We start from the raw sequence: 26,650 nt of genomic DNA on the forward strand, positions 1-26,650 counted from the left end.
AGATATTTCTCAATTGGTAAGAGTAATTTTTACTGGAATATTTGATCAAGAACCACCATTACGGGCCTTCTCAAAACAAAAATTTTTGTTTCAAGTTTCTCAACAACACCAGTAGCAACAAACGTTAAGCAAACGAATGTCTTAATTACTGCTTAATGCATTCGTTTTTATGGTATGACAAGCTTTGCCATCTGAAGGATCGAATGAGCTGAAAAAATAAGTTTGTTTAAATTAAATGCGTTCAGGAAAGCTAAGAAACTGTGTGGTAGTTCTTATGTTCCGTAGAAAACCTTAAAAAATGAGAAACTTGATCTCCGAAAAAATGTTGTGGAAATGCCTTTATCGATTTTTCCCAAATTTTGATCAAGGCATTCTTTAGACAACTTGTTGAGAAAGCGAATGTCATAAAAATTTAGATAATTTTTGGTATTTAGTGATAAATAATGTGGAAATCATTAAAAAACACCTTTGTGCAAATGCAAATTTGAAAAATTTAGTTATTTGTTTAAGAACTCGACTGTTCTTTAAAATACCAAGACAATTGAAAGGAAATATAAAAATATGGAGTACAATATGCTATACTCTGAAAGAAGTAGGTAAAAATCATTATAGCAGTTCATTTAATTTACTAAACAAAGTGTATTTATAATTTCTGAAACAGTCTATACATATGTCGAATCGGCAACGCTGTTTGTTTTGTTCACAACACCTGCCAACAGTTTGTAAGCAAAGTTCCACCACAGAGCAGGAGCACTGCCTCTCTGTGGTGCGCCAATAAAACGTGATTAGTCTAAAGGTAGTTCGTTACTTCGTCGCCCTGTCCCCGGGGGAATCAAACACAACATAGGACCCTAACTTACCGCTGGACGAAACGTTGTTGTGATTCAAATTGTTGTATTTTGTTGCTAATTTTGGTCAAAATGTTTTTCAAGACGTTTTTTTTTTAAATGAAAGAATAGCAACGTACCTAATCAAAGGAATCAAAAATGCAATAAGTGTAGAATTAGCATTTAAGTTAAAATACAAATTAATAAAAACAAAAAAAAAAACAAAAATGCAATGCAAATTGTTGCGCAACCAATATCGGCAGATGTGAAGCAAAAGCAGTAACAATGGTAGTTTTGCTGAGAAAAGCAGTGACAAAAATATGTTCATGAACATGAGCTCTTGAAATCAGAATCAATTACTTGATGATTAACCTGGGCTTGTTAGGGGAATATCTGTAAATAAAAAGAAAATTGGGTTAAGTACGGTTTCTTTGAATTCCACTAAGTATTTGCATCCTTTGACAGATACGTATTTCGACCTCAACTGTAAGGTCGTCTTCAGTGTCTTGTACTTGACTCAATTACTTGCTTGTTACTAAATTTACATGTGCGTCAATTTTTATGTAATAAAAATATTTAATTATAATTTATTTAGTTTCGATTGCAATACCTTTCAAACGACGGCTTCCTACAAACGATTAAACATGTTCATTTGGCCACAATGGGCCACCTCTCTATTTGTAGGATTTCTACCAAAAACTAGACAAAATTTCACGTTAGATCCGGGATACGGCATCGTTTTCTGATGTTTGCTACTGTTATTGTTGAATCGTCTACATGACGGTCCGTGTATGGTGTTGATTTATTAGAGTAAACAAATACTGTATCTTCTTAATACGAAATTTTCTCCAAAATTTCATAAAAGTCAATATTTTTGCATGTTGTAAAAACTTTATGATTTTGTGATTGGATTCCAAAAGAACCCTAAAATAGGGTATGTGTGCCATCAGTAATCTCACGCTCCCATATTCATCCTATTGGAGAACAAGTGATTACGGCACCGATTGATTCCGTTCTTTTTGTTTTCATGGGTGCTCACTTCTAACAAAAAATACAAAAATAAGAAACAAAACAAACAGCGCTTCAATCCTTTGTTTTTCGTAGGATGAAAATGGGAACCACATGCTTAATAAGGGAACTAATACCCTATAATGGTTATTTATGCCCCAAAACACCTACAATATTGTCACATAATTCAAATCTTCCTCAGTTTTACATCGAGCTCACGAGGAAAGCTCATAGAATCATAACAATAAACACTAGTAAAGTACCACACAAAACCTCAACTTTGAAAAAAACCTACAAGACTCAATTTTTTACCAAATGACTTGAAAATTTGGGTTTTTTTAGCTAAAGTATTTATTATGAAAGAAAAATATTTAAAAAAATAAATAAAAAATAGTCAGCGAAGTGTTACCATTTTCATCCTATCCCATGTTTTGTTAGGAGTGAGCATGCATAATAACAAATACATAGAATGACAACAATCGGCACTTAAATCGACAGTTTTTGAACTTGGATGAACAAGGGGGCTTAGGCTGAAGAAGAGTACTTAAACCATAGATAGAGTTAGAGTTTCTAAAAAACAAAACGAAGAGAAGAAACTAGTCAACGAGCAAACTATGCGTCTGAAGATGGTTGAAATGTGATTAGGCCGGAACGTCAAAACCGGTATTGGTCACCGAAAAATATATATACTAGTCAACGGTTATTAAATCCAACAAGTGGGGGCAAATTATGCGTTTGATATAATACCTATATTATCCGATGTGATCAAATAAATCCGATATCTCTAATTGCTATATAAGCTATAATTGATATCGATATTCTACAGAACCGATATCGATATCACAGTCCTATTGGAGTTCAAGAAATAAAAAATAAAATGCTCACAAGTCTGTCGGAAACCCAACAACGAATGTTTTATCTTCACAGTTGGAACGGACTTTCCTAAGAATTTGCGAGCCATTGACAACATAGTTGAACCACGTTTTCTCCCCTCGTTTGAGAGCAAAGGTTTTGAACTCTTTCCTTGTTCCTTTATTATTTCGGTGAGACGTTGTTACCGGAATCATACAGAACCAAACGAAACGGTCACTTGTATAGGAAACTCTATCGGTCTACACTGACAATGGTTCTCTCCCTTTCTACCATGATACTTTCGAAGAAAGCAGCATACGCCAAGGGACTATTTAAATGACAGCATCTTAGTAGTTTAAGAAATGATTTCCCCCTACCTAGGTTTTGGAAGTAGGGTATTGTTTGTGCAAGTTCAAAAAACAAAACGCTCTGCCCACCTTCCGTGATTAGCGCTGTTTCCATTATTGTTCGGACTAGTTTTTATTTATTGCTCTGTTCTGTGTAAAACACGACATGCTTTTGCGAGCTTGTCTCCATGGAGCATCTCTTGTCGGCAAAACTTGTTCTTGTTTTCCCAGAAGTTATGTCCCTCCGTGTGCCGTGCGTTTGTAAGATTCATTCACGTTATGATCAGTTCATTTGCGAGCGCGTTAAAACAGATTTATGAACATTGAGCGCTTCCATATTGCGCATCACACAAGTCATAATTGCAATTATCCCAAATCGGGAAGGCTAGCCGGCTTTGGTATCGGTTTCTGGTGCTTGCATGTTCGATAGTGAGACAATACAAATTTCCCGCATGCCTGTGTGGTTTACCCGATGCGCTGAATGAATTCCGAAAGACTATACTGCAGGTATAACGGTTGTGACAACCCCTACTTTAAATAGACATAATTAAGTTATCAGACTAGACACGAACAAGTTTCTAAGCTTACATTTGAAATGATTGCGAACTATGGATAACATGACTAGGTTAAGGTGTTTAGCAGCATTTTACTGTTGTAAATAGTGGTTTCGTTAAAAATATGCGGAAAACCGAATGGAAACGGTCATTTTACAAAATACAGTAGGTTGATACATAGAAGCAAACTTTCTCGAAATTACATCGACCAAAATTTGAGGTTTCTACAGCCTTTTGTCGAACTTGGAGGAAAAAGTCTACAAAAAAAAGTCTAGCATTTATTAGCAAATATAAGGAGGAAGTTATCCTAGGAGAATCACGTCAAACATCTTTCTGTTTTTACAGGATTTTTTCGAAAGATCCATTAGAACTTTCAAAGCAATGTTGTCTGAAGTTTTAAAATTAAATTGATTGTAAATGGTCAGCACCAAGTCTGACAAATTAAAAAAAACCCTCAGGCTGTTCTGAATGATTTCTAAGCAATTATTTTCCAAGTAGGAACAGTTGAGGGGGTTAAAAGCAAAGGGGTGTAAGTAACAAAAACCCACTTAAGAGTAAATGAGGTTTAAAGTTTTTCAGCAATTTGCCATTCCAAACACGAAGTCATATTGAACCGTGTGTAAAGTGTACGCATATCGCCTCCACTTTAGCATCCTATTCGACATCATATGCGTCGTGTGTTTGGCTGGGTAGAAATTTCTGCAAGGATTCATCCAAGAGATCTTCTAGCACCAGATAGAGATATCCTTACTGACAATGCTTAAGCAATGTCAGTAAGTATTCCCGAAAATGGAACCCAAGGAAGAATTTTCGGAGGAATTCAGCAGGCATGCCTAGAGAAATATATTTATCTAAAGGATTACTTCAGAAATTGCTCCTATAATTCCTCTAGGGATTTATTCAAGGATTCTTCTGGGAGTCGTGCTGGAAAAAAAAATCTTGCTGGGAGGGGGCCGGATCACAACGTCCGAGGGCGAGGCCATACTGTCCCGGACGTATTGATGCGTCGTAATATCCTATGTGCCTCCTTTCCTTGGACTCTGTGGCATATCTGCATGTTCGGACGTTATGCCACGAAAAAACGCGCCATAAAGTCCTGGGACATTTTGGCCTCGGACGTTATGATACTGCGCCTGCTGGTAGTCCTTCAGGAACTCCTACCAGAATTTATCCAGACATTCTTGATGAGATTTCTCAAGCATTTCCAGCTGATATTCCTGCAGTTATTGCTTTTAAGTCCACAAGAAATTCCTGGAGGGTTTCCAACAAAAATAGTTTGAGGAATCCCAGCAAGACTTCTTGGGGAAATTTTGATGATCGCTATCGTCAGATAAAAAACTTCGTTACGACCGCTACGCTGTCGTTGAGATCTATGATGATCTTTGTCTTCAGATAAAGAGCTATGTATAAAGAAAATCCGAGGTTGGTAAGAATACGAGGAATTTGTAGCGTTGCAAGAGGAACTCTGAAGGAAACCCTGAAAAAACTCTCTGGATGAATTTCCGGAAGCATCCATAGAAAAGTTACAGCAGGAATTGCTGGATAAATCTCAGGTAATCTCAGAAGAATACTTGGAAAATTCCAAGAGGAATTTCTGGAGGAAGCCTTGAATAAAAATCTATGAAAGAACCACGTAAGGAATTTCTTGAGTAAACCCAGCAGGCATTTTTGGAAAAATTCCAAAAGGAATTTGTGGAGGAATCGTTTGAAAAATACCTGAAGAAATCAGAAAAGGAACTTCTCCAGAAATCCTATTGGACATTCCTAGGGGACTTCCTGAAGGACTTTTTGGTGTAAACCCTCGAGAAATAGTGTGACTCTTGGAGAAATTCAAATCTTTCGAAAAATACTCTCGGAATTCCTCCACAAATGTCTGATAGGATATATCTAGATATTATTGCTGAGATCGCTGTAGACGTTTCTCCAAATGTTGCTATTCATATCCTACCTGTGATTCCTCCAAGGATCCCTATTTAAATTCGTCATGTGATTTCTTCAGAGATGTCTCTAAGGGTTTCTTTAGGAATTCTCTTTGAATTCCAGCTAAAAATCCTGCTAAGGTTGTTTCAGATTTCTCCAAAAATTCTAACCAGGATTTGTCAGACAATTTCAACTCATATTTATTTAGTAATTGCTCTTAGGAGTACTCAAAGTTTCCTTGAAGGATTTCCAGCAGTAATTGGAAAATTGGTCAAATTTTAACTTTTTCAGCTCAATGCACTACTTTCACGTGAATATGCCTAATCTGAATGAACTGCGTCAAAATTTTCCGAATATCATTGATTTTGAAAGGCTTCGTCAAAACTTTTACATTGATTTCGTCTAATTTGCATCACAAATAGCAAAATCCGAAATACTCTTGGGTGCTGTGGTGTAGGATGTGAAAGTATATACTTTCATTTCACAAAATTTTGTCGTTTATTAAGGGTTTTATATTTTTTCACAGTTCACGGTTAACTAGAAATAGGGTATTTTAGCCAATAGTCGACCCTGAACCAGTAGTCAGAACCGTAGCGTGCGGTTGGCCAGGTTGGCCCCCGTCAAGGGCGCCAGCTTCAGAGGGGCGCCGAAAAGGCTTAAAGCTAGAAGGAAACAGGATGATGCTGTTGTTTTCTTGAATGTTATCTATTAAAGACCGGTCCAGAAAGTATGGACGCATTAAAAAAATACTGGTATTTCAAAACTATTGATGACTAGTTTTTTTTGAAAGCTACATCCTGTTGGTCAACCTATTTTCTCAGCATTTGTTTATCAGTTTTTGCGATTCCTTCAATTTGTTTCAAAATACATGAGCTTTTAGCGAAACATCATCGAAAAAATGGGCACAAACGATGTACAGAGTTTGAAAGGTCACTTAGGAAATGAGCAAAATATGGTGGGAGTAAGTGAGAAAGTCGTGCAAGCAGCAATCAGCAACCATAGTGTGGATACCACGTTTAAGCATAGGCGAAAATTGGATGAATAATAAAGATCCTGCTAATCCTCGTTTGGATAAACAAACAATGAAGGTGCTTGAGCACAAGAAAAAACCTTCTAACTTACACAGAGCGGGGTATGTCCAAAAAAGTTATCATTTCGAATTCCAATGTTCATCGTGGCAAAGAACGTTTAAATTTTCGATCTCATAGCAAGCAGAAACAGCCAAAACGAAACCCGAAACAAGAACCATCGATTAGACCCAAACAATTGAAGACTAGGTGCGTCCATACTTTCTGGGGCAGTCTTTATATTCAATTATTCCTAGTATATAAGATTGATCATGTGTTTTACGTCCTTCCGTATTCTCAAAACAAAATAAATTTCTCTAGACGTTTTTAAGAATTTGCTTTTTTGTTTTGAGAAGCTATTTAAGTTTTGTAAATAGCAAAATAAAATCAATAAGCTTTCGAAAGACTAGTGAATGTTTCTTTTTGAAAATTCCTAATGCTCTTCAAGTTCATCCAATTTCCATTTCCAGTAAATGTTTCTTTGGGCTTAAACTTTTAAACTAGCAAATCTATCAGAAATCGTCCAAATTGTTTTAACCCAAAAAACTACCAGTGAGTTTTTTTTTTTTAATTTTTGTTTCCCCAAAACAAATTTAATATTCTAGGAATTCCTTCATAAATTCCACCAGGTATTTGTTTGGATTTTTTTCCTACAGAAAATCTTTCAAAAAATATATCAGAAATTTATCTTTCAGAAACTCCTTCAGGGATTGTTTAAAACAAATTTCAAATCATAAATTCTTCTGAAGATTTTTCTTGAAATAGTTCGAAGAAGTTTCTAAATTCCTTTAGAAATTCGTTCAGGGAGGCTTTCAGGAAGTTATCTAGAAGTTTATTCAGAAATTACCCAAAGGACTCTTCCCGATATTTTTCCAAGGATTTTATTAAATAATTTTCCATAATTTTTTCGAAGTTCCAAAATTTTTTTGGAATTAGTATAGTGATTCCTGCAAAAATATCTTTAAGGATTAAATGCCTGGAAACCCTTCAATAGATTTTGTCAGTAATTCCTCCATGGATTCCTATGGAAAATACTACATAGATTCCGTTAGAAATCCCAAGAATTCTTTATGAAAATTCTTCCAGTCTTCCATGGAATTCTTTAGAAATTCGATCAAAGTTTCCTTCAGAAAGTCATTTATAGATTCCTTTGTAAAAAAATCTATCACATCGATCAGAAAAACTTCCATTGATACCTACCGAAATTATTCCATGATCACTAGGGATTGCTCCATATATTTCTGGTAGAATTCCGGTAGAAACCCTCCCATGAATTTCCTTATTAACTACTCCAGAAAATTATAAATTTGGAATTCATTCAGGAATTTCTCCAGATGTTTCGTTGGAAAATCTGCCATTGATTCCATCCAAAATTTTTCTTTAGGTTTATTTTGGAAGCCTTCCGTGGATTCTTTCAGAACTTCTTCCTGGGATTTCTTCATTAAATCTTCTAGTGATTTTTTTCTTTAAATTCCCCAAAAAAATCCTCAAGAAACCTTTTTAGGGATTCTTTCCAAGTTTTTTTTTCAGAAATTCTTCCAAAAATGATTCTCTACAAATTCTAACATTTTATCAAGTATTTCTTCACAAACAGCTCCTGCAATTAATTCAAGAATTAGTACATTAATTCCATTTGAAATTATTGCAGGAATTTCTCCCGGATGTTCATTAAGTATTCCTCCGGAAATTTCTGCAGGAATTCCTCCAGAGATTCTAGCATTATTTATTCCTGTGATTCCAAGCGGGAATTCTTCCAGAGATTTCAGCAAATACTGATGTAGAGATTTCTTTAGAAATTCCTCCTGGTATTCAACCATGTCCATAGTTTGTCTAATAATTACTTAACATTTTTTCACAGATCCTTTGAGAAATATTTTGAATAAACTTCAGAACACATCTTTGGTGAAGTTATTGGAAAATTTTAGTGGAGCCTATTAAACTAATCGCCGAAAATTTATAATAAAGAAAAATCAAAAAATCAAAAAATCAAAAAATAAATTTAAAAAAATACTGTAAAATTTGCTGAAGAAAATTATGCATCATTTATGCTATAAATCTGTAATGTGAGTACTCGTATAAAATAAACTTCGGATAACTTTTAGGTGACTCCCATTGAAATTCCAAAAAAAAAATACACGATTGAAAAACATTATAAGAAAACAGATAAAAACGAGGGAAGTTGCACTAAGTGCAACTTTTGGAGAAACTTTGAAAAAAAATGAATAATTACAAACTTAGCAGAGTAATAATATCATGGGGCGCCAACCTGGACACTTGCCAAGGGCGCCATGGGACAACGCTACGGCCCTTCCAGGAGTGGACGTTTTGCTAAACGTTCCTGCTCAAATCCAAAGAATTGTGAGATAGGGGAACTTGCGTATTTTCGGTAGTTTTGTTCTCCTTGTCATTGGAGGGTTTTTTGAAACCTGTTGAACTCAGAGTTGGCCTCAAATCTTTCCCAACCAAGCTAAGTTACGGTGACAAAGGGTATTATCAGCAGGCTTGTTCTCTTCGTCATGGGGGGTTTTTGTGGGCCAAACTGCTTGAAATTTGGGCATATAACTCAGCTTGATAAAAACCCCCCCATGACGAAGAGAACAAAACTGCCGAAAATACGTAAGTTCCCCCATATGCCAAAATTTCAGGCAATTAGACCCACAAAAAACCTGCCATAACGAAGAGAACAAACCTGCCGATAGTACCCTTCGTCAACCTACATCATCCAAAAGTTTTCCAGATGAAAAAACCACCTCTCCCCACTCCCCCAGAGGTTCTTGGCGGCGCAGCCTCAACAAGAAACAAATTTGACCTGGCCATAGGTCAAGGAGATGACAGGCAATCGCTTAGGATAGAGATCTTTCAATTTGGCCCTCTGCACCACACAGGACTTAATATATTTTCATTTTCATTTCGTCAACCGACGTAGACTAGTACATTATACATATACATATTTTTTTTCTTATTTATTAGTAATAGAATTATGAAATACATTGAAAAATATATTTAAAAAAAATTAAATTTAGTAGTGTTTTGTTTTTTAAGTGTTCCTATTTCTAATGGTTTTAAATTATGTTTTCAAATTTTGCCTAGACATGGTAAAGTCAATCGTTTCGCAATGTTTATTATAAGCAACCATCATGCGATTTATAGGCCCAAATTTGGCGTAGTTTGTTCGATGGTGGTTACTTGTGAAAATATTTCGACTTCTTAATTGCCGAGTAGGTATATAAAAATTTAGTTTTGATAAGATTTTAGGCGAGTCTATACGATGCGAAACGATATCGTTTACGAATGAAATCATTGCGATTTCACGCCACTCTTGCAGAGTCTGTATGTCAATAAGCATGCAGCGTGCTTTGTAAGACGGAAGTGGAAATGATGTCCAGCCTAATTTACGAAGAGCAAAAAGTAGAAATTGTTTTTGCACTGATTCTAATCTTTCTTCGTGCGTGGTTGAAAAGGGAGACCATACAGTGCTGCAGTATTCTAAAATAGATCTAACATAGGCAATATAAAGTGTTTTAATTGTATATGCGTCATGAAAGTTATAGCAGAAGCGCTTAAACACATACCAATACTATTGTTTATAACGTATTGATATTGCAATGTATCATCTAGAACTTCACGAGGAATTTGGAAGGGAATAAAGTATGTTTATTTTTCGAGAATCGGAGAAAAAAGATGTTTCAGTTATCTTTCAAGTAATAAAATTATCAATTTTTTTTTCATCTTCTTATTGGAAGTTTACATATGATTTTTCTATTTTTTTTCCTCTGATCTTTCATGAGCTATCCAAAGAATCTGTTATAAATATATTTAAACAAATAGCCACACTTACAAATTTCCCAAGGAACAAATTTCTGTAGGAACTTTTGACTCATATTTACGAAAATTTATAACAATAATCTATCGCCGAATCTCGCTAGAAATCCGCTGAAAATTCGCCGTCCAAAAATTTCCAAAAATTGTAAGTCAATGTCAATATCATAACGGCGTAAAAAAACACGCATCGGAAAATATATAGGGGATTCACCAAAAAGATTAAATGACTGCGTAAATCATGACTATCTGATTATTGAAAGGTTTCATGAAATTGCGAATGTGATATAATCAAGGATTGCCTTGGTGATCGCGACGTTTAATCAGGATAATATTTAAATAGTCTACGGTTTCCGCAGTTTAGTGAATCTTTTACCATTTTTAACAAGCTTCAAATTGCATCTTTTTTTTTTTTTGAAGAAGATCACCGTGCTGACATTTATTGCCAAAATGAGCACCGCGAGGCAAAACCCCTACACTACACATACTGCTGTAATTCTGCAAAGTGACGTTAGCGACATTAAACATGGTGGCACATTTTTGGTTATTGCGCATCAAATGCCTGGTGTGAAAAATTAACCTAAGTTAAAATTCACGAATAAAAAAAAATTTAAAAAAAATCAAATGCCTGGTTGTTCTTCAAGTTTCCTTCTATGGATGCCAGATTACGATTAGATCTTGCATTCTAATATAGCGAAAATACCACAGTGTTATAATTTCACCAGATTAATACCAAAAGACGTCGAAATTTGAATTGTCGCTTACGTCATTTTGCAGAATTACGGCAGTATAGGATAATATGATCAAAATTTAAAATGATTATGTTATTGTAAATATGCCCCGCACTTTTTTAGGTTAGGGTTAAAAGCGAAGAGGTGCAAGTGACAAAAAGCCACTTTCGAGTAAATGAGGTTTAAAGCTTTTCACCAATTTTTCATCCAATACAAAATGTTTGAGTTTCAACCCAATTTTCGACGACTTATTGCACGGTTCGAACACTTTATTTTGATCCATCCTGCGTGACACGTATCGACCTAATTAGTTTCACCGGAAAACCATGTTTTAAAATTATCTGTCAAAGCGCTTTTCCTCTTTAGTGAACCTTGCGCTGCTTAAAAATCAATTAATTTTTCTGAGCATCGTAAAAGTAATCCTTAAAAAAAGTCAATATAAGCTTGAAATCTGAAGATTTTTTTTAAATGCTCATTTCAAACTCGAAAAAATCTGGGCCCATCAATACCCTATGATGTGGCTAGAGTTGCTATATTTTACCACACATTGAGGATATATTGCTGTTTGAAGATTACTTAACATTTACCACTCTCACCTTATTGATAATGATAATAATTTCGGAATGTTTCGTTTGATCCATAACTTTTAATTCTGAAACTGAATTTTTAATACTCTACTTTTTTACACTTCACCTTGAGTGTAAAGAAAGATCATAAAAATAAGATAACGTGTCGTGTAGATGATGACATTCTTTAGCACTTATTTTACTGTCAAAAAGAATTTTGATTTGTGAACTGAACGAGTCCCGCAGCCAGAGCGGAAGCTTCACAACCCGTAAAATACAAAGGGAATAATGTATCATGATGCCACCACGATGATTTTTGAATCGAGGATCGATCAAAACTATTTCACCCATGTGATCAGAATTTTATTTTTTTTGTGCCATACAAAACTGTGTTTAATAATTTTTATATCCATTTGTCGTCAAAGTGTGACGAAGCAGTAGAGAATCCCAAGCCAGGAGGTAGGTACGCACATATTGTGAAGGAGCGCTTAAAAATTGCCGTTCGATTCCAACACAGTTTTTGCTACCATGACGCAATTTTATTTATGGTGGCGTTCCTTTGCGCCGCCTTTGTTTTACGGAATTCCACTGGGGGCTCTTTTTGGTTCGAGTATGCAACGCTTGGTTTCGATAGCCATTCCGCATGAGATTCGCGACTTGATTTATTTAATATGCAACTTCGTTGACTTCCTTTTCTTCAACTATACAAACAGTTTCATTTTCAACTCATCTTTTTGAATCTTTTCTTGCCCACAGAGCCATACCGAACATATGCCGTTCAAGTGCGAATATTGTGCTCGTTTGTTCAAACACAAGAGGTCAAGAGATCGTCATACCAAGCTGCATACGGGAGATCGGCGATACCGGTGTCCTCATTGTGAAGCGGCATTTTCTAGAAGGTAAGTGCATTGCATGTGATCGGAATACTTTGCACTCACACAATAAATAAAATATTCTTACAGTGATCATTTGAAAATTCATATGAAAACTCACGACAACCAGAAGCCATTTCAGTGCACAATTTGTAATCGAGGCTACAACACTGCAGCTGCTCTAACAAGTCACATGCAGAACCACAAAAAGCAAATAGCTTTAACAGGAAGTCCAAATCTAACGTACAGCCCACGGTCGACTAGCTCTTTGTCGAGTAGTGCTTCCAACCCAAAACGGAAATTTTCTCCCTACGAACAGAATTTAATGATGGTTAACCGATCCAAATTGCTAAAGTCCGGAGAGTTAACCTGTATGTATTGTACTCAAAATGACTTTTCAAATATCGAACAACTGGGTGCCCATGTTCAGACTATGCACAGCAATATACTGCTGAATGAAAACAACTTCCATCGACATAGTTCACCTGATTCAATTATACCGTTTTCACCAGTGTCCTGTGAGTTTTGTACAATGAAATTTCCTACAGTTCCACTTATGCTAAATCACCTAAAAACAAGTCATTTAGACAAAATAAATAACACTAGTAACTACCTAGAACAGCTTAATAAAAATCTCATGAGCACCTATACTTCATTCTACGGGGCAAAGTTGTTTGAAAAAGAGGAGCAATCCGAAGTAAAAAGTGAACGATCATCAAGCGAAAAAAGTATTAAAGATGAAAATGGGAATGATGAAACACCCATCGCAGTGGAAACAAAATCCATCAAACAGGAGAAAAGAGATGAAAATGATAACTCACAAGACGCTCTTGAACAACTTGCCCCAACAGACTTAAGCCAGCCACGGTTAAAGAAGCTAAAATCGGAAAACGAGAACCATTCGGCCCCAAACCAGAATTCCGGAAAAAATCAGGAACACAGCTCAAATTTCGTACCGGGTTCAGTATTGCCAAATCCACCGGGAGCTTACCTTTGCAATCAATGTAGTGCAGCGCTACCCGATTTTGAATCTTTTCGCACCCATCTCAAAGCACATCTCGAACAAGGTGCAGCAACATCGTCATTCGTTTGTCAGCAATGTGGTATCACATTGGGAGACCAGCAAGATTACGAAAAGCACGTGACTGGACACTATATCGTTACCAGCACTGAGTATGTTTGCGATCCAAACTGTTCCAAAGCATTCTCGAAAACCGAAGAATTGCATAAGCATTTATACGATTCCCATACTCAAGTGATATACAAATGCGTTCTTTGCAAAGAAACTTTCGATAGTAAAGTTACCATTCAGGTTCACTTCGCCGTCGCACACTCCAATGAAGTGAAGCTCTACAGATGTTCAGCTTGCGCGGAAGTATTTCGTTCGGAGCGAGAATTCAGGTAAGCATTCACATGAAGACTATTTAATACAAAATAGTAAATAAATTTTATGATTTTTTTGTTAACAGGAGTCACATTCGTTCAAGACATATTACCCCTGGTGCTGTACAATGCGTGTTTTGTCGAGTAGTGTGTTCATCAGAACTAGAAATGCAGTTTCATTTAGCTGCACATGCCAGAAAGTTTAAGTATGAATAACATAAACAAAATCATTACAAATTAATTCAACTTTTTCATTTTCTCTTTGTTAATGCTTAGGTGTCCCGCATGTCCAGAATCGTTTCACGTTGAATTTTTACTAGACAGGCACATGCAAACCCATCACAGCCAGAAAGAAATTTCCAACGCAGCAGCATTAACACCGAGTCCGGTACATGGCACTGTCAACACCAATAATCTTGACTACTTACAGTTACAAGGACAAATGGCTGCGGCAGCAGCTGGCTGGCAAAACTTGTATGCAGCAAATAAATTGTATAATCCTTTGCATGTTGATACTCTGAATCCTATGAAAAATCCTAGTTTTCTGCACGGATTCTACGACAGTATAAGCAAATCACACGCGCAACGATATCTAGAACAATCTAAAAAAGGGTTTGTAAGCCCAAATAATGCACAACCATCCAAAGCTCTGCTGAACCTGTATAATCAACGATCAGCGTCAATCAATGGGTTATATTCACCAGATCACAATGCACCCAATACAGGTGGAAGTTCACAGTCAACTTCATCGTCCAATTCAACTGGAGTAACAAAGACACCTGCAATCTATTCTCCAACAACCTTATTGCATAGATATGGTACAAATGCTTCCGGCGTGGCACCCGCAGCGACTAACTCCGATGGATCAACTGCTGGACCCGACAAGCAACTTGTTTCCAATTCTAGTATGAACAGTGGTTCTAGCAACTACTACAGTTGTGGCATCTGTGAGAGGAACGACTTCGGAACCGAGAACGAAGCGCAAACCCATAGGAAAATTGTGCACAATCTTAAAACGGGAGTCAGCTTGAGGTGTGCCTACTGTAGCGGAGATTTTCGTTCGAGGTTAGTAAAACCTGTTCTTAATTTAAAAGCACAAATGCCTCGGGAAAACTAGGTCAAGAATCTAAGGTAAAAAATGAGATGAAACTTCATCTACGGTTCAAACACTTCATTTTAATCCATCCTGCGTGGCACGTATCGACCTAATTAATTTCACCGGAGAACCATGTTTTGAAATTATCTGTCAAATCGCATTTTCTCTCTAGTGAATCTTACGCTGCTTTAAAATCAGTAAGCTGATGGTGAATTTGTAGAACAGAATACGCGACAAGATCTCGTAAGCCGAACTAAAAAGTGAAACCATTTTTCAACTGGCGCACTCTAGTCTCTAGATTGTGGATTAGACTGGTCCAAACACACAAATGTCGAAAAGTTCCACTGCGCACTCCCTAAGATCATGCCTTTGGGTGAGAAGAACACCCTGTGAAAGATTCAGCTCAATGGGTGTAAAACTGAGCTGGCGTAAACTTTTTTTAATTTTTATCAATGTGTGTTTTTACTTACTAGCTAATTCTAAACTAAGCTGCCGCAAACGAGTTGAAGTTTGTAAGAAGTTTGCAGCCGGAATATATGAGAAATTGGATGACATCCGTTCAGAACGTCGTGACTCAAAATGAAGAAGACACATTCTACCGTGATGTTACAACGTTTTGACGCCTTTTTGGTTAGATTTTTCACTATAACTCGTAAATTCGACCGCAAACCCTCAAATATTATTGCATATTAGGAATTCTTGTAAAATTTCCAATAAGTATGATCTGTTAAAAAGTTAGTTTTCATTGGAAAAGTATGTTAAAATGGGAATGAGTAGCGTGACGTTACAACGTTGTAACGTCACGCTACAAATTCCCATTTTTAACATACTTTTGCAATGGAAACTAACTGTTCAAAAGATCAAACTTATTGAAAATTTTACAAGGAATCCGAATATGCAAAAAAAAATATTTGAGGGTTCACGGTCAAATTTAAGAGTTATAATGAAAAATCTGACCAAAAAGGCGTCAAAACGTTGTAACGTCACGGTTGTGTCAGAAAATAGTTGTTGATACTCTGAGGAACAAGAAAACCATATCTGATGATGATCTTTAAAAAAATGACAAGTTTTCGAAAACTCAATCTAAAGGAATCTCGAAAATTATTCCTGGAACAACATCTTTAGGAATATCAGAAAAGCTTCTGAAAGAACCCCAGAAGGAATATCTGAAAGAATTCTGAATAAAACCTTAGAAAATCGTGAAAAGAGCTTCAATAGAAACTCCTGAAGCAATCCCAAAAACAATGCCTGGAAGAATCTCACAAAGAACTTATGGAGAAATCCCAGAAATAATTTCTGGTATAGGATTCCTCCTATGGTTTGTACAGCATTCCTTCAGAAGTTCTCTCTGTGATTATTTCAGGAATTGAAGACATATTTTTAGATTTCTTAAGGGATTCCTTTTGGTCCAAAGAGTACTTTCGGAAACTCCCCCAGAAACTTTTTATGATATTTCTCCAGCGAATCTTTCTACGATCTTTTTAAGAATTACTTCAGGAAAATTTTTAATTATTTAATTTTTAATTAATTCTCCACGAGTTCCTTCTGAGAATATTCTAGAAGTTTCTTCTGGTATTTCATTAGGAGTTCCTTCTGGGCTACCTCAAGGAGTTCGCTCTAGGATTATTCAAAGATTTTTTTTTCAGGATTCTTCCATTTGAGAACTCTGTCTTCTCAAATTTCTGCGGGAGTTCTTCAGATATTCCTTTAAGGATTCCTCCCGGAGTTTCTTCAAGGGTTTCTCTCGGCGTTCCTTCTAGGATTCCTTCTGGGGTTCTCCTTCTTGGATTTCTCTAGCATTCTTTTTAATGAACCAGGAGATCCGTCTGGGATTCCTAAATGAGTTTCTTCTTTGTCTTCTCTTTTTCTTCTTCTTCTTCTTCCTTCTTCTGAGCCTCCTTGAGAAACTATTTCTGAGATTTCTTCTAAAGTGTTTTCTGCAAGAATGTGGTCCAAGAGTCCCTTCCTGGCAAAAAAGCTTTCTCCAGAAATTCCGGGATTCCGTCAGGAATTTTCTTCCGAGATTTTTTCAGGGATTTGTTCTGAAATTCCTCCAGAAATTGGGATTCCTTCTGGGATTCCTCAAGGAGATACTTCTGGAGGTAGCCCAGAATAAACTCCTTGAAGGATTTGGAGGCATCCCAGATGCAACATCTTTAAGAATGTCAGAAAAGCTTCTGAAAGAACTCCAAAATGAATATCTGAAGGAATTCTGAATAAATCCTTGGAAGAATCGTAAAAAGAGATCCCTGGGGAATCACAGGAGGAACTCCTGAAGCAAACCCCAAAAAAAAAACAATTCCTAGAGAAAACCCAGAAGGGGTTTCTGGTCCTGCATTCCTCCTATGGTTTGTTCAGTGTTCCTCCAGAAGTTATCTCTGTGATTCTTTCAGGAGTTGAAGACCTATTTTTATATTTCTAAAGGGATTCCTTTTGATACATAGAGTTCTTTCGGGAATTCCCCCAGATCCTTTTTTATGATATTTCTCCAGAGAATCCTTCTACGATCACTCTAAGAATTACTTCTGGGATGCCTCCAGGAATTCCGGAATTTTTTTAGTAATTATTTCCAAGGTTCCTGCAGGAACTTCTGGTATTCCATTAGGAGTTCCTCCTGGGCTTCCTCATGGGGTTCCCACTAAGATTATTCAAAGAGTTTCTTCCAGGATTCCTCTATTTGGGAACTCTATCTTTTAAAATTTCTGCGGGAGCTCTTTCTGTGATTCCTCCAGGTGTGCCTTTAAGGATTCCTCCCGGTGTTCCTTCTAGGATTTCTCTCGGTTCCTTCTTGGATTTCTCTAGGATTCTTTTTAATGAACCAGGAGTTCCATCTGGGATTCCTAAATGAGTTCCTTCTGACATTCCTCTAGAAGTTCTCCTCAAGGAGTTCTTTGTCCTTCTTCTGAGACTCCTTGAAAAGCTGTTTCTGAGATTTTTTTTGAAGTGTTTCCTTCAAGAAGGTGGTCCAAGAGTTCCTTCCTGGGAGAAAACTTTCTCCAGAAGTTCCGGGATTCCTTCGGGAACTTTCTTCCAAGATTTTTCCAGAAATTTGTTTTGAATTTCCTCCAGAAGCTGTTGGGATTCCTCAGGGAGATATTTCTGGGATTCTTCCAGGAGTTTCTTCTGAGATTCCTTAGAGGGTTTCGTCAAGGATTCCTCCAGGAACTCTTTGGAGCGCCTCTTGAAGAGGCAGTCTACCACAACCATAGCCATAGCATTAATTCATTTCACCATTCATCATCAGTTTTTTCTCGAACCACGTAGGTGTACACAAATAATTAACCCGGGAGCGGTCGCGTCGTGTACTGAGTATATTACGAAAGTACAATAAGCCCTGCCAAAATCCGCGCCCCACGTTGGGCGCCAATATTGCGAAAATATATGGAGCACTACAAATGCATATTAGAAATATGACATATGGAGCACTACAAATGCGTAATTATAATAGGGCATCACATGTGGACATATACAACACAAAACACAGATTTTGCCCAGTTACCCTGTTGGATAACAATTTCCGATGACAGGATGACGACGTTGATGGTCCATCAGTCCAATCCTGTAATCGTATTTTATCTGGCAGGTTGCGTTTCTTTCGCAGCATTAGTTGCTTTTATAGCTTGAGTTTTGTCTGAAAATTTCTAATCCTATGAATCAAATTTTAATATGCGACGTCTACACTTTGATGTCTTTGTTAGGGAAGTCTTCTAGTTGATATCAGAGCCCAAAATGACCTAAATTTAGGCCATCAATGAGAGACCAATGATATCTCAAGATACTCTATTACTCCAGAGCACTATAAATGTGCATCTCAATCAAGGAAATATTAACAGGTTAAAATAGAACACATAACACAAAAATAAAACTTGTAACAAGTACAGGCACCATGAAAAAAGCACGCTTGTGATACACAGCGTGTGCGTGGTGTCGCTGAGGGTGGCCGAAGACGCGACTGCTCGAGGGTTAATAAAAGTTCTGTTTCAGAAGTGTATCTTCGTGTTTGATTCGTGGCATCCACGATTTCTAGCCGAACCTGTCAGCCAAAGGGTGTCCGTCCTAGTTCTCTCGGGTCCTCAGCGAGTTTACGGTGGGCTCAGCTCCGAACCTTTGATGCAACCCAGCTCAGGCCCAGGGGAAATCAAGCCAATTCCTCCGGTGTTACTCTGTGTTCCTCAGTTGGAACAGATGCAATCCAATTTCCCCAAACATAATTCAACTCAGCGAAAGCTCAGTTTGTGACCGATTCAGCTGAGTCTTTCATATGTTGCTCTACTCATCCAAAGGCACAATTCTAGAGGGTCCCGTGGAATTTGAACTACTTTTTTCTCGCCATACAAATGTCGGATATAAGGCAATTTAACCGAATCTTGGGTAATTCTTCATCCTCCAATTTCTTAAAAAAAAAATCTGGTGGATTGATGGTCGTTCAGCTGCGGAGTGTTACGTTTTAGAAGTTCAACTGGTATGTCAACCTACTCCGCAGTCTCGTTGCTTTTCAGTTTGTTTATGGCTTTCCTAACCTTATCTGGAGGTGATGGTTCCACTTATTGCATTAGCTGCAGTTGACCTGTACCTTAGGCTGCATTAGCTGCAGTTGACCTGTACCTTAGGCTGCGGCTTATTTATCAAAAGTAACTGAAACCTGGAATTAGTAAGCTCTTCTGGATTCAAATGACACAAAAAGAGAAAATTCTGAGTTTGAGCCACAAAAATAGAGATTTAGAGGTGGCGCAATTGCCTCAAAGTTGAATTTTCGAGTAATAAAAAGGTGTTTTCACATCAAGTGCCATAACTTTCTCAATTTCCAACCGATTTTCATTTTTTTTCTGTAATTTTTTGTAAAATAACTTTTTAACAGTTTGACCAATTTCAAATTTTTTAAGCTTGCTTTTGTTGCCTAAGAATGCTGTGAATAAACTGTACCTTAAAAAAAATCGTTTCAAGATGGATAAATACCAAAAACCGTTCAAAAACACGTATTTTTCAAAATTTTGGCAAAATTTCAATTGTTTTCATGCTTAGTTGCGGGCTTAAAGTGAAAAATGTATTCTAAATAATCGTATGGCAGCCTTGAACTTAAATTTTTGGAGTGTTCTGAATCAAAAAATATTCTCATGTTTTAAATGCGAGGAAAAAAATCCTCCAATTTGTGTCATATACCTAAATATGATGCTAAGTATCTGGTTTGGAGTAAAAAATTGTAAATAATCGTCAAAAACACCAATTTTGCATGAAAAAAAAACAAGTTTTAAGGCATGGTTTGGCAGTTTTGGTGAAAAGTATCATAAAAACGACTACTTTGATGAATAGGTTGTTTGGGACAAAGATATGCAACAGAAATATCTACAAAAGCAAGCTAAAATATGTGAAATTGGTCAAACGGTTAAAAAGTTATGGGACTCTAAATTTATTTATTTATTTTGTAAAAAGAAGAAAAAATAAATTTAATCTTTAAAAACTCACATTTCGCATGCCTTTAGAAAAATTTAATGTTCTACGCATTTATTTAAAATTTCATTTGTGAGAGATTCATAAAAAAGATTGAAAATCGGTTGAAGGTTGAAAAAGTTATGGCACTTGAAGTGAAAACACATTTTTATTACTCGAAAATTCAACTTTGAGGCGATTGCGCCTCCTCTAAATCTCAATATTTTTGACTCACACTCAGAGGTTTCTCTATTTATGTCATTTGAATCCAGAAGAGCTTACGAATTCCAGGTTTAAACAACTTTTTTAAAATAAGCCGCAGCCTACTGTACCTGGGTACACCTTCATTGTTACCATTCAACAAATCTTCGAACTGCTCCTTCCATCTGACTGTCGCCAGTCCTCGCCGCAGTTTTATCTGTAAGTATATTTGATGTACTGGCGACGATCTGTCAGCGATTTTGCACATTTTTGCGCGAGAATCTACGGCGAAACGCGCACTATTTCCCTGCCGATAATTGCACATGGTGGGCACTGGCGCAACCTTGTGCCGCACGGACAATTGCATAAAAATTTCGCCTTTCGTTCCGATCCATGCTTTCCGGCGCTCCAGAAACCACTTGACATCGGCAGATCTGTTATTCGTTTCTATTCTCTCGCTCAGCATACCCTTCAGCGGTCAAGCGTTGGAAATTGAAACACATGGTTCTGTTGTTTCTTGAACTTGTGACGTTGGATAACCGCCTCGTTTTAGATAAATATTTGAAATCAATTACCGTGACCGGCCCTAATTCGGCGCACTTTCTCGAATATACCACAAAATCACGGACGCTAGTTCAATATTAGCTTCAAATATATTTTTTTGAATATTGCTTCAATAGTAACGAAAAAGTTTGAGAAGAATTTTTTTTTCAAATCAACGATCATTATTTTGTAAAAAAATAAAATGATATTGCAGGTACTGTAAATTGTCTGAAATCTGTGTCCGTTAGCGAAACTGCTAAAAAGTTGCTTCATGAACTGAAGCATTTTGCGACATGAATAATGAAGAGTATGTCTGCTTTTCCATGCGCATCCTGTACTGCTGTCTTCGAGGAATCAGAATAGGCAAAACACAATTGAGTTTTCTTCTTCTTTTTTTAATCTTCTTGTTCTTCTTAGGTGCGCAGAATTAGGAACCGGTATTAAATGGTGGTCCTAATTCTGCGCAGACACTTCAACACTAAGTTTTGAACATATAATTAATAAACAAACATCATATAAATGCCACCATAGTTATAACTAGGATATACAATGTTTCTAGCAATCCGGTGAATGTAATTACGGCTCAACAAGTTAGTTTATGAACTTTGAAGGCTAATTTACGATTTTTGATCTGATACTTCGACCAGACTAACCACTTGTTTTAAACATTTGATATCAACATTCACAATACGCGCGACGTGAGACGAAACATAACACTTATAGTTCTGTTGATGGGCGACATCGCGCCCGAAACCGGTCGACGAAAGGTAAATTTTAATATCTTGACGATTGTAAGAACTATAAGTGTTATGTTTCGTCTCACGTCGCGCGTATTGTGAATGTCGTTACTGTTCTTACGTTGGCACAAATCACGAAAATTTGATAGTTTGATATCAACCTCGGGGGAAATTTTATGTATTCATGCAAGCATTCGTCAAATGATGTGAGTTTTCATGGAATTTTCTTAAACAGTGGATACCTTGGAGTTAGACAAGAAAGAAGTCTCTGTTTGCAAACAAAGATTGTGCCACCTTGTCATTGCGAAAAAAGTTTGTATTGCCTTTAGAAATGAAAGTGAATTTTACTAAAATGTGCATATGCGAGTAACTATAAAACTTTACGTAGTAGTATTCGATAATGCCACAAAATCCTTTTGTGTATTATGATTAAAGTTCCCTTTGCTTAGTAATCAAGGTTGTTAGTATCAATGTTGAGGACATGCAAAGTTCCAATATGGTCGTAATGTCGTATGAAAGTTGAAAATGAAGAATTCAATTGAATTTCATCTATGAATCATGTTCTCATTACAATATGTTATCTTTTTAGAGTTTTTCCCATGTGCGCAGAATTAGGAACATTAGTGCGCAGAATAAGGAACATTCCAAAAAAGGGTGCGCAGAATTAGGAACAGAGACACACTTTAGAATTTTCATGATTTTACATATAAATTGAGTGTTTTGTATAAGCATTATATTTTTCCCTCATTTACAAAGCTAATAACTATGTGCAGTAGACTGGGTCAACGAAGTCGATTTTTCGGAACAAAGCTTTTTCGATTCATTTTAGCGTCCAAAGTAACTGTGCAAAATTTGGGAGCGATTGGTTGCTTCCCCGTATTCCGCATTGCGATTGAAATTTGTATGGAATTTAGCATGGGAAAACGTGCTTTTTTGAATTTTTCTCATAAATTGAAATTTTTCGTCTAAAACAATCTAACCAATGACGGTAAAGTGTAGCCTAGGATATACCGAAAAACTTTGCCGAAAACCACAAAGTGATCCGACACTTGTGAAAAAAGTTATAAAGTAAAGATTGCCCAGTTGTGCTTAACATTTAACATGTAAAGGAATAACATCAATAATAAAATCTCAATTTTTGGCCTAAGTTATCAGGCGAATAACTTTTTTCAAAAGCGTCGGATCTCTTTGCGGTCTTCGGCAAAGTTTTTCGGCACATCCTAGGCTATACTTTAACGTTATTAGTTACATGGTATTAGACAAAAGAATTCAACTTATGAGTAAAATGCAAAAAAGTACGTTCTCCCATACTAACTTCCATACAAATTTCAATTGCAATGCGGAATACGGGGACGCAACCAATCGCTCCCAAATTTTGCACAGTTGTTTTGGACGCTAATACAGTTTGAAAAAGCTTTGTTCCGGGTTGGTGCGATCAAATTTAAAGTTTCTCCATACAACTTTGACCCACTCTAATGTGCAGTCAAAAATTCAGCCAAATCCGTTTGATTTGGAATTTGTTACAGCTGATTGAAATTGAAAAAGTCTTAGATGCGCAGAATATGGGCCCTCCACGGTAAATGAATTCTCTAAAAATCTTTTTTTACTGAGCTGTTTGTGACCACTACATAAGGCAATGAATGCAAACTACTAATAATGTCCATATTTTTCAGAAACGAACTGGAAAACCATATGAAAATCACCCACAACACCGGCGGAAAACATAAATGTTTGATATGCGATGAAATTTTCCCATCGCCAGCAGTGTTAGCAGAACATAAACTTACTCATTGCAAAGTCGGTGCTTCAGGACGCTGTTCACACTGTTCAGCAGCTTTACCAGACGCTCACAGTTTCAAAATACATCTTACGCAGCATCATCAAACTGCGGCAACCGGATCTACTAACTCGAATAATACGTCCAACAGTAACATCAACGCTGGATCTAGCCAAGAACAAGATCGGTTCCCCATTCAATGTATATGCTGTCGGCAAACTCTCAATTCAGAATTTGAGATTAGTTTACATGCAAAGTAAGTTGTTAATTATGCTTAACTTGACTTAACAGCATTTTGAATATTTTCATCTTTACCTTTTACAGATTCCACACAAAATCCAACGAAACAAATGAAAGGACATGTGCACTTTGCCTGGAGTCTTTGAGTTCGAGTCAAGATACGAAAATCTGCGAGTCTTGTATTAAGCGACATAATTTTCCATCTAAGATGCTGTCAATCAATAACTTTATCAAACCGTCTTTACCTCCCACGCCATCCGTAACTCAAACTCAAGACGACATATCTAGTCATCAACAGCATGTCCAACAAAGCCAGATTAAAAGCACATTTAAATGTAATCTATGTAGGAAACACATTTCAAATGCTCAAAAGCTGCAAGAACATTTAATTGATCACACGTTCGCCGGGTGTGAGGATCGCGGTTACATATGCTACCTGTGTTCTTCTGTATTTACTTCGTCCGCCGGACTTCAAAACCACATTGCTGATCATGGGCCGCAGGCAAAACCATACGACTGTAATCACTGTGATGAAGCTTTCTACTTTCGAGCTGAGCTAGAACATCACCTCATCGATCATGAACTTGGTAAGGTACATTTAGTTACTAAGACTTCGAGTGATTTAGCTGTTACTCAAGATATAAAATCCGAAATTATTGAATCGGCTTCAAAAGCTGACGAAGAAACTCATTCAGAAAATGCGCCGGAAACGAATGTTTTCAAAGATCCAGAAGAAAATCTCGATATCAATGAAAAGCTCGAAGAGGCTGAAGAAGACGATGAGTACATTGAAGTTGAGCATAATGTCGAGGAAAGTAAGAAAAACGAAAATGGATCAAATCACAGCGAAAACGAAGAAAATTCTAACGACTGCTCAGAATGAATTCGTTTAGTGAATATTTCCTTTGTCTTATAAAGACCAGATGTAAAAAATGAAATCAGTGTAGATCAGACTATGATGAATTCGTACTGGGACGAAGTTGGATCAGACATTAATTCCTACATTTTTAGTATATTGTATTAAACTGGCAGCTGTTTATTACTCTGCTCGCCAAATATTCCAATAGCCTATTTTACTAATAGGTCTTTCGGTTTCAATTACAAACATTAAATTTCTCATGCTTCAATCCATCTTATTTCACAAACGAGGTAGAAAATTTACTCAGCGTTCCACGTACATATTATTCTAATACGCTTCTAATACGCGAGAGCTGACAGGGCCAAATTTCCATTGAACTTTCTGTAATTGGGTGTTTTCACCCAGAGGGCACTCAACCCAGCCACCATTTGAGACGAACGGCCTGTCAGCATGAGTAGTGTGTGGATGACTGGGAATGAAACTTGGTTGGGTCGCTCACGAATAGAGCTCTCGGACTCTGTCGGTTCTCACATCGAGGAACTGAAACGACCGCCGCAGTCATTCATTTTCGGCAGAAAAACAGGCACTGAAACTGATACTTGGCAGCCCTGAATTTGATGCTGTTTGAGCAAAACTTTGAGAAACTGTGTTGTTGAAATGGCAAAACATGGAAAACAGCATCAAATTGGGCATTAGGAATCATAGACCCACGCTGTTTGCACCGTTTTATTGCAGAAACGCAGAATCTCACCATACCAAAAATTCAGCTTATTACTACAAATCTAATGCACCCGAACCTTTATTTAACGAGTTGGGACTGCCTAAATAGATTTTTTACCTAAATGGATTAATGGATTTCAAGGTTGCAAAGAAGTTTAAGAAGGACAAGTGGCTTCCAAATGTAAAGGGGGGATGGTCAGAGGGATTTCAAGGGTGTTTAGGGGGGGGGGGGGGTCAGAGGCGTTTCCAGGCGTTTCAGGAGGTTTCAGAAGGTGGCTTCATATGCTCTCAGGTGAACTTCACGGGAGTTTCAGTGGCGTTTCAAAGCGTTTCAAGATGTTTCAATGCGTTTAGGGCGTTTCACAGGAGTTTTAAGGGGCTTCAGAGGCTCTCAAGTGAATTTGACGAAGGTGTTAAAGGGGTTTTAGAGGCATTTCAAAGCGTTTCAAACGTTTCAAGGCGATTTAGGGCGTTTGAATGCGCTTCAGAGCGTTTCAGGAGGTTTAGGGGGACTTAAGGGGGCTTCAGAGGTTCGCAGGTGAAATTCACGGAGGTTTCATGGGGGTTTCAGAGGCGTTTCAAAGCGTTTCAAGACGTTTTAATGTGTTTAAGGGCGACCCATGAGGTCTCAGGAGAGGCTCGCAGGTTTCATATGGGTTTCAGAGGCGTTTCAAAGCAGCTCTCAGGTGACTTCCACACAGGTTTTAAAGGGGTTTTAGAGGCGTTCCAGAGTGTTTCAAAGCGTTTCATGGCGTTTTAACGCGTTTCATGGCGTTTCAGAAGGTTTAGGGGCCTTAAGGGGGCTTCAGAGGATCGCAGGTGAACTTCACGGAGGTTTCATGGGGGTTTCAGAGCTGTTTTAAAGCTTTTCAAGGAGTTTCAATGCATTTCCGGGCATTTCAGGAGGTTCCCGGAGAGTTTGAAGGGGCATAAGAGGCTCGCAGGTGAATTTCACGGAGGTTTAATGGGTTTTAAGGCGTTTTAATGCGTTTCAGGGCGTTTCAGTGTATTTCTGGAAGTTTCACATGGATCTCAGGTGACTTCCACGTAAGTTTCAAAGGGGTTTTAGAGGTGTTTTAAACTGTATCAAAGCGTTTCAGAGCG

At 37.3% G+C, this 26,650-nt stretch overlaps 1 protein-coding gene across 2 annotated transcripts in view; it reads left to right on the plus strand.

Annotated features, from left to right (window-relative positions):
* LOC109407507 (zinc finger protein 423 homolog) overlaps nt 1-25,630 on the plus strand; it is a 177,732-nt gene extending 152,102 nt beyond the window's left edge. Inside the window, exons 5-10 of one of the 2 annotated variants that reach the window (XM_062856801.1) lie at nt 12,448-12,590; nt 12,654-13,964; nt 14,033-14,152; nt 14,223-15,011; nt 23,624-23,983; nt 24,052-25,630. In XM_062856801.1, coding sequence (XP_062712785.1) covers nt 12,448-12,590; nt 12,654-13,964; nt 14,033-14,152; nt 14,223-15,011; nt 23,624-23,983; nt 24,052-24,850 — 3,522 coding nt within the window. In that variant the 3' untranslated portion in view covers nt 24,851-25,630. The remainder of the gene's footprint in view (nt 1-12,447; nt 12,591-12,653; nt 13,965-14,032; nt 14,153-14,222; nt 15,012-23,623; nt 23,984-24,051) is intronic. The other variant, XM_062856802.1, reaches the window with a different exon arrangement.
* Nucleotides 25,631-26,650: the final 1,020 nt, after the last annotated feature.

This window comes from Aedes albopictus, chromosome 3 (genome assembly GCF_035046485.1).
Source record: "Aedes albopictus strain Foshan chromosome 3, AalbF5, whole genome shotgun sequence".
NCBI classification, from domain to species: Eukaryota; Metazoa; Arthropoda; class Insecta; order Diptera; family Culicidae; genus Aedes; species Aedes albopictus.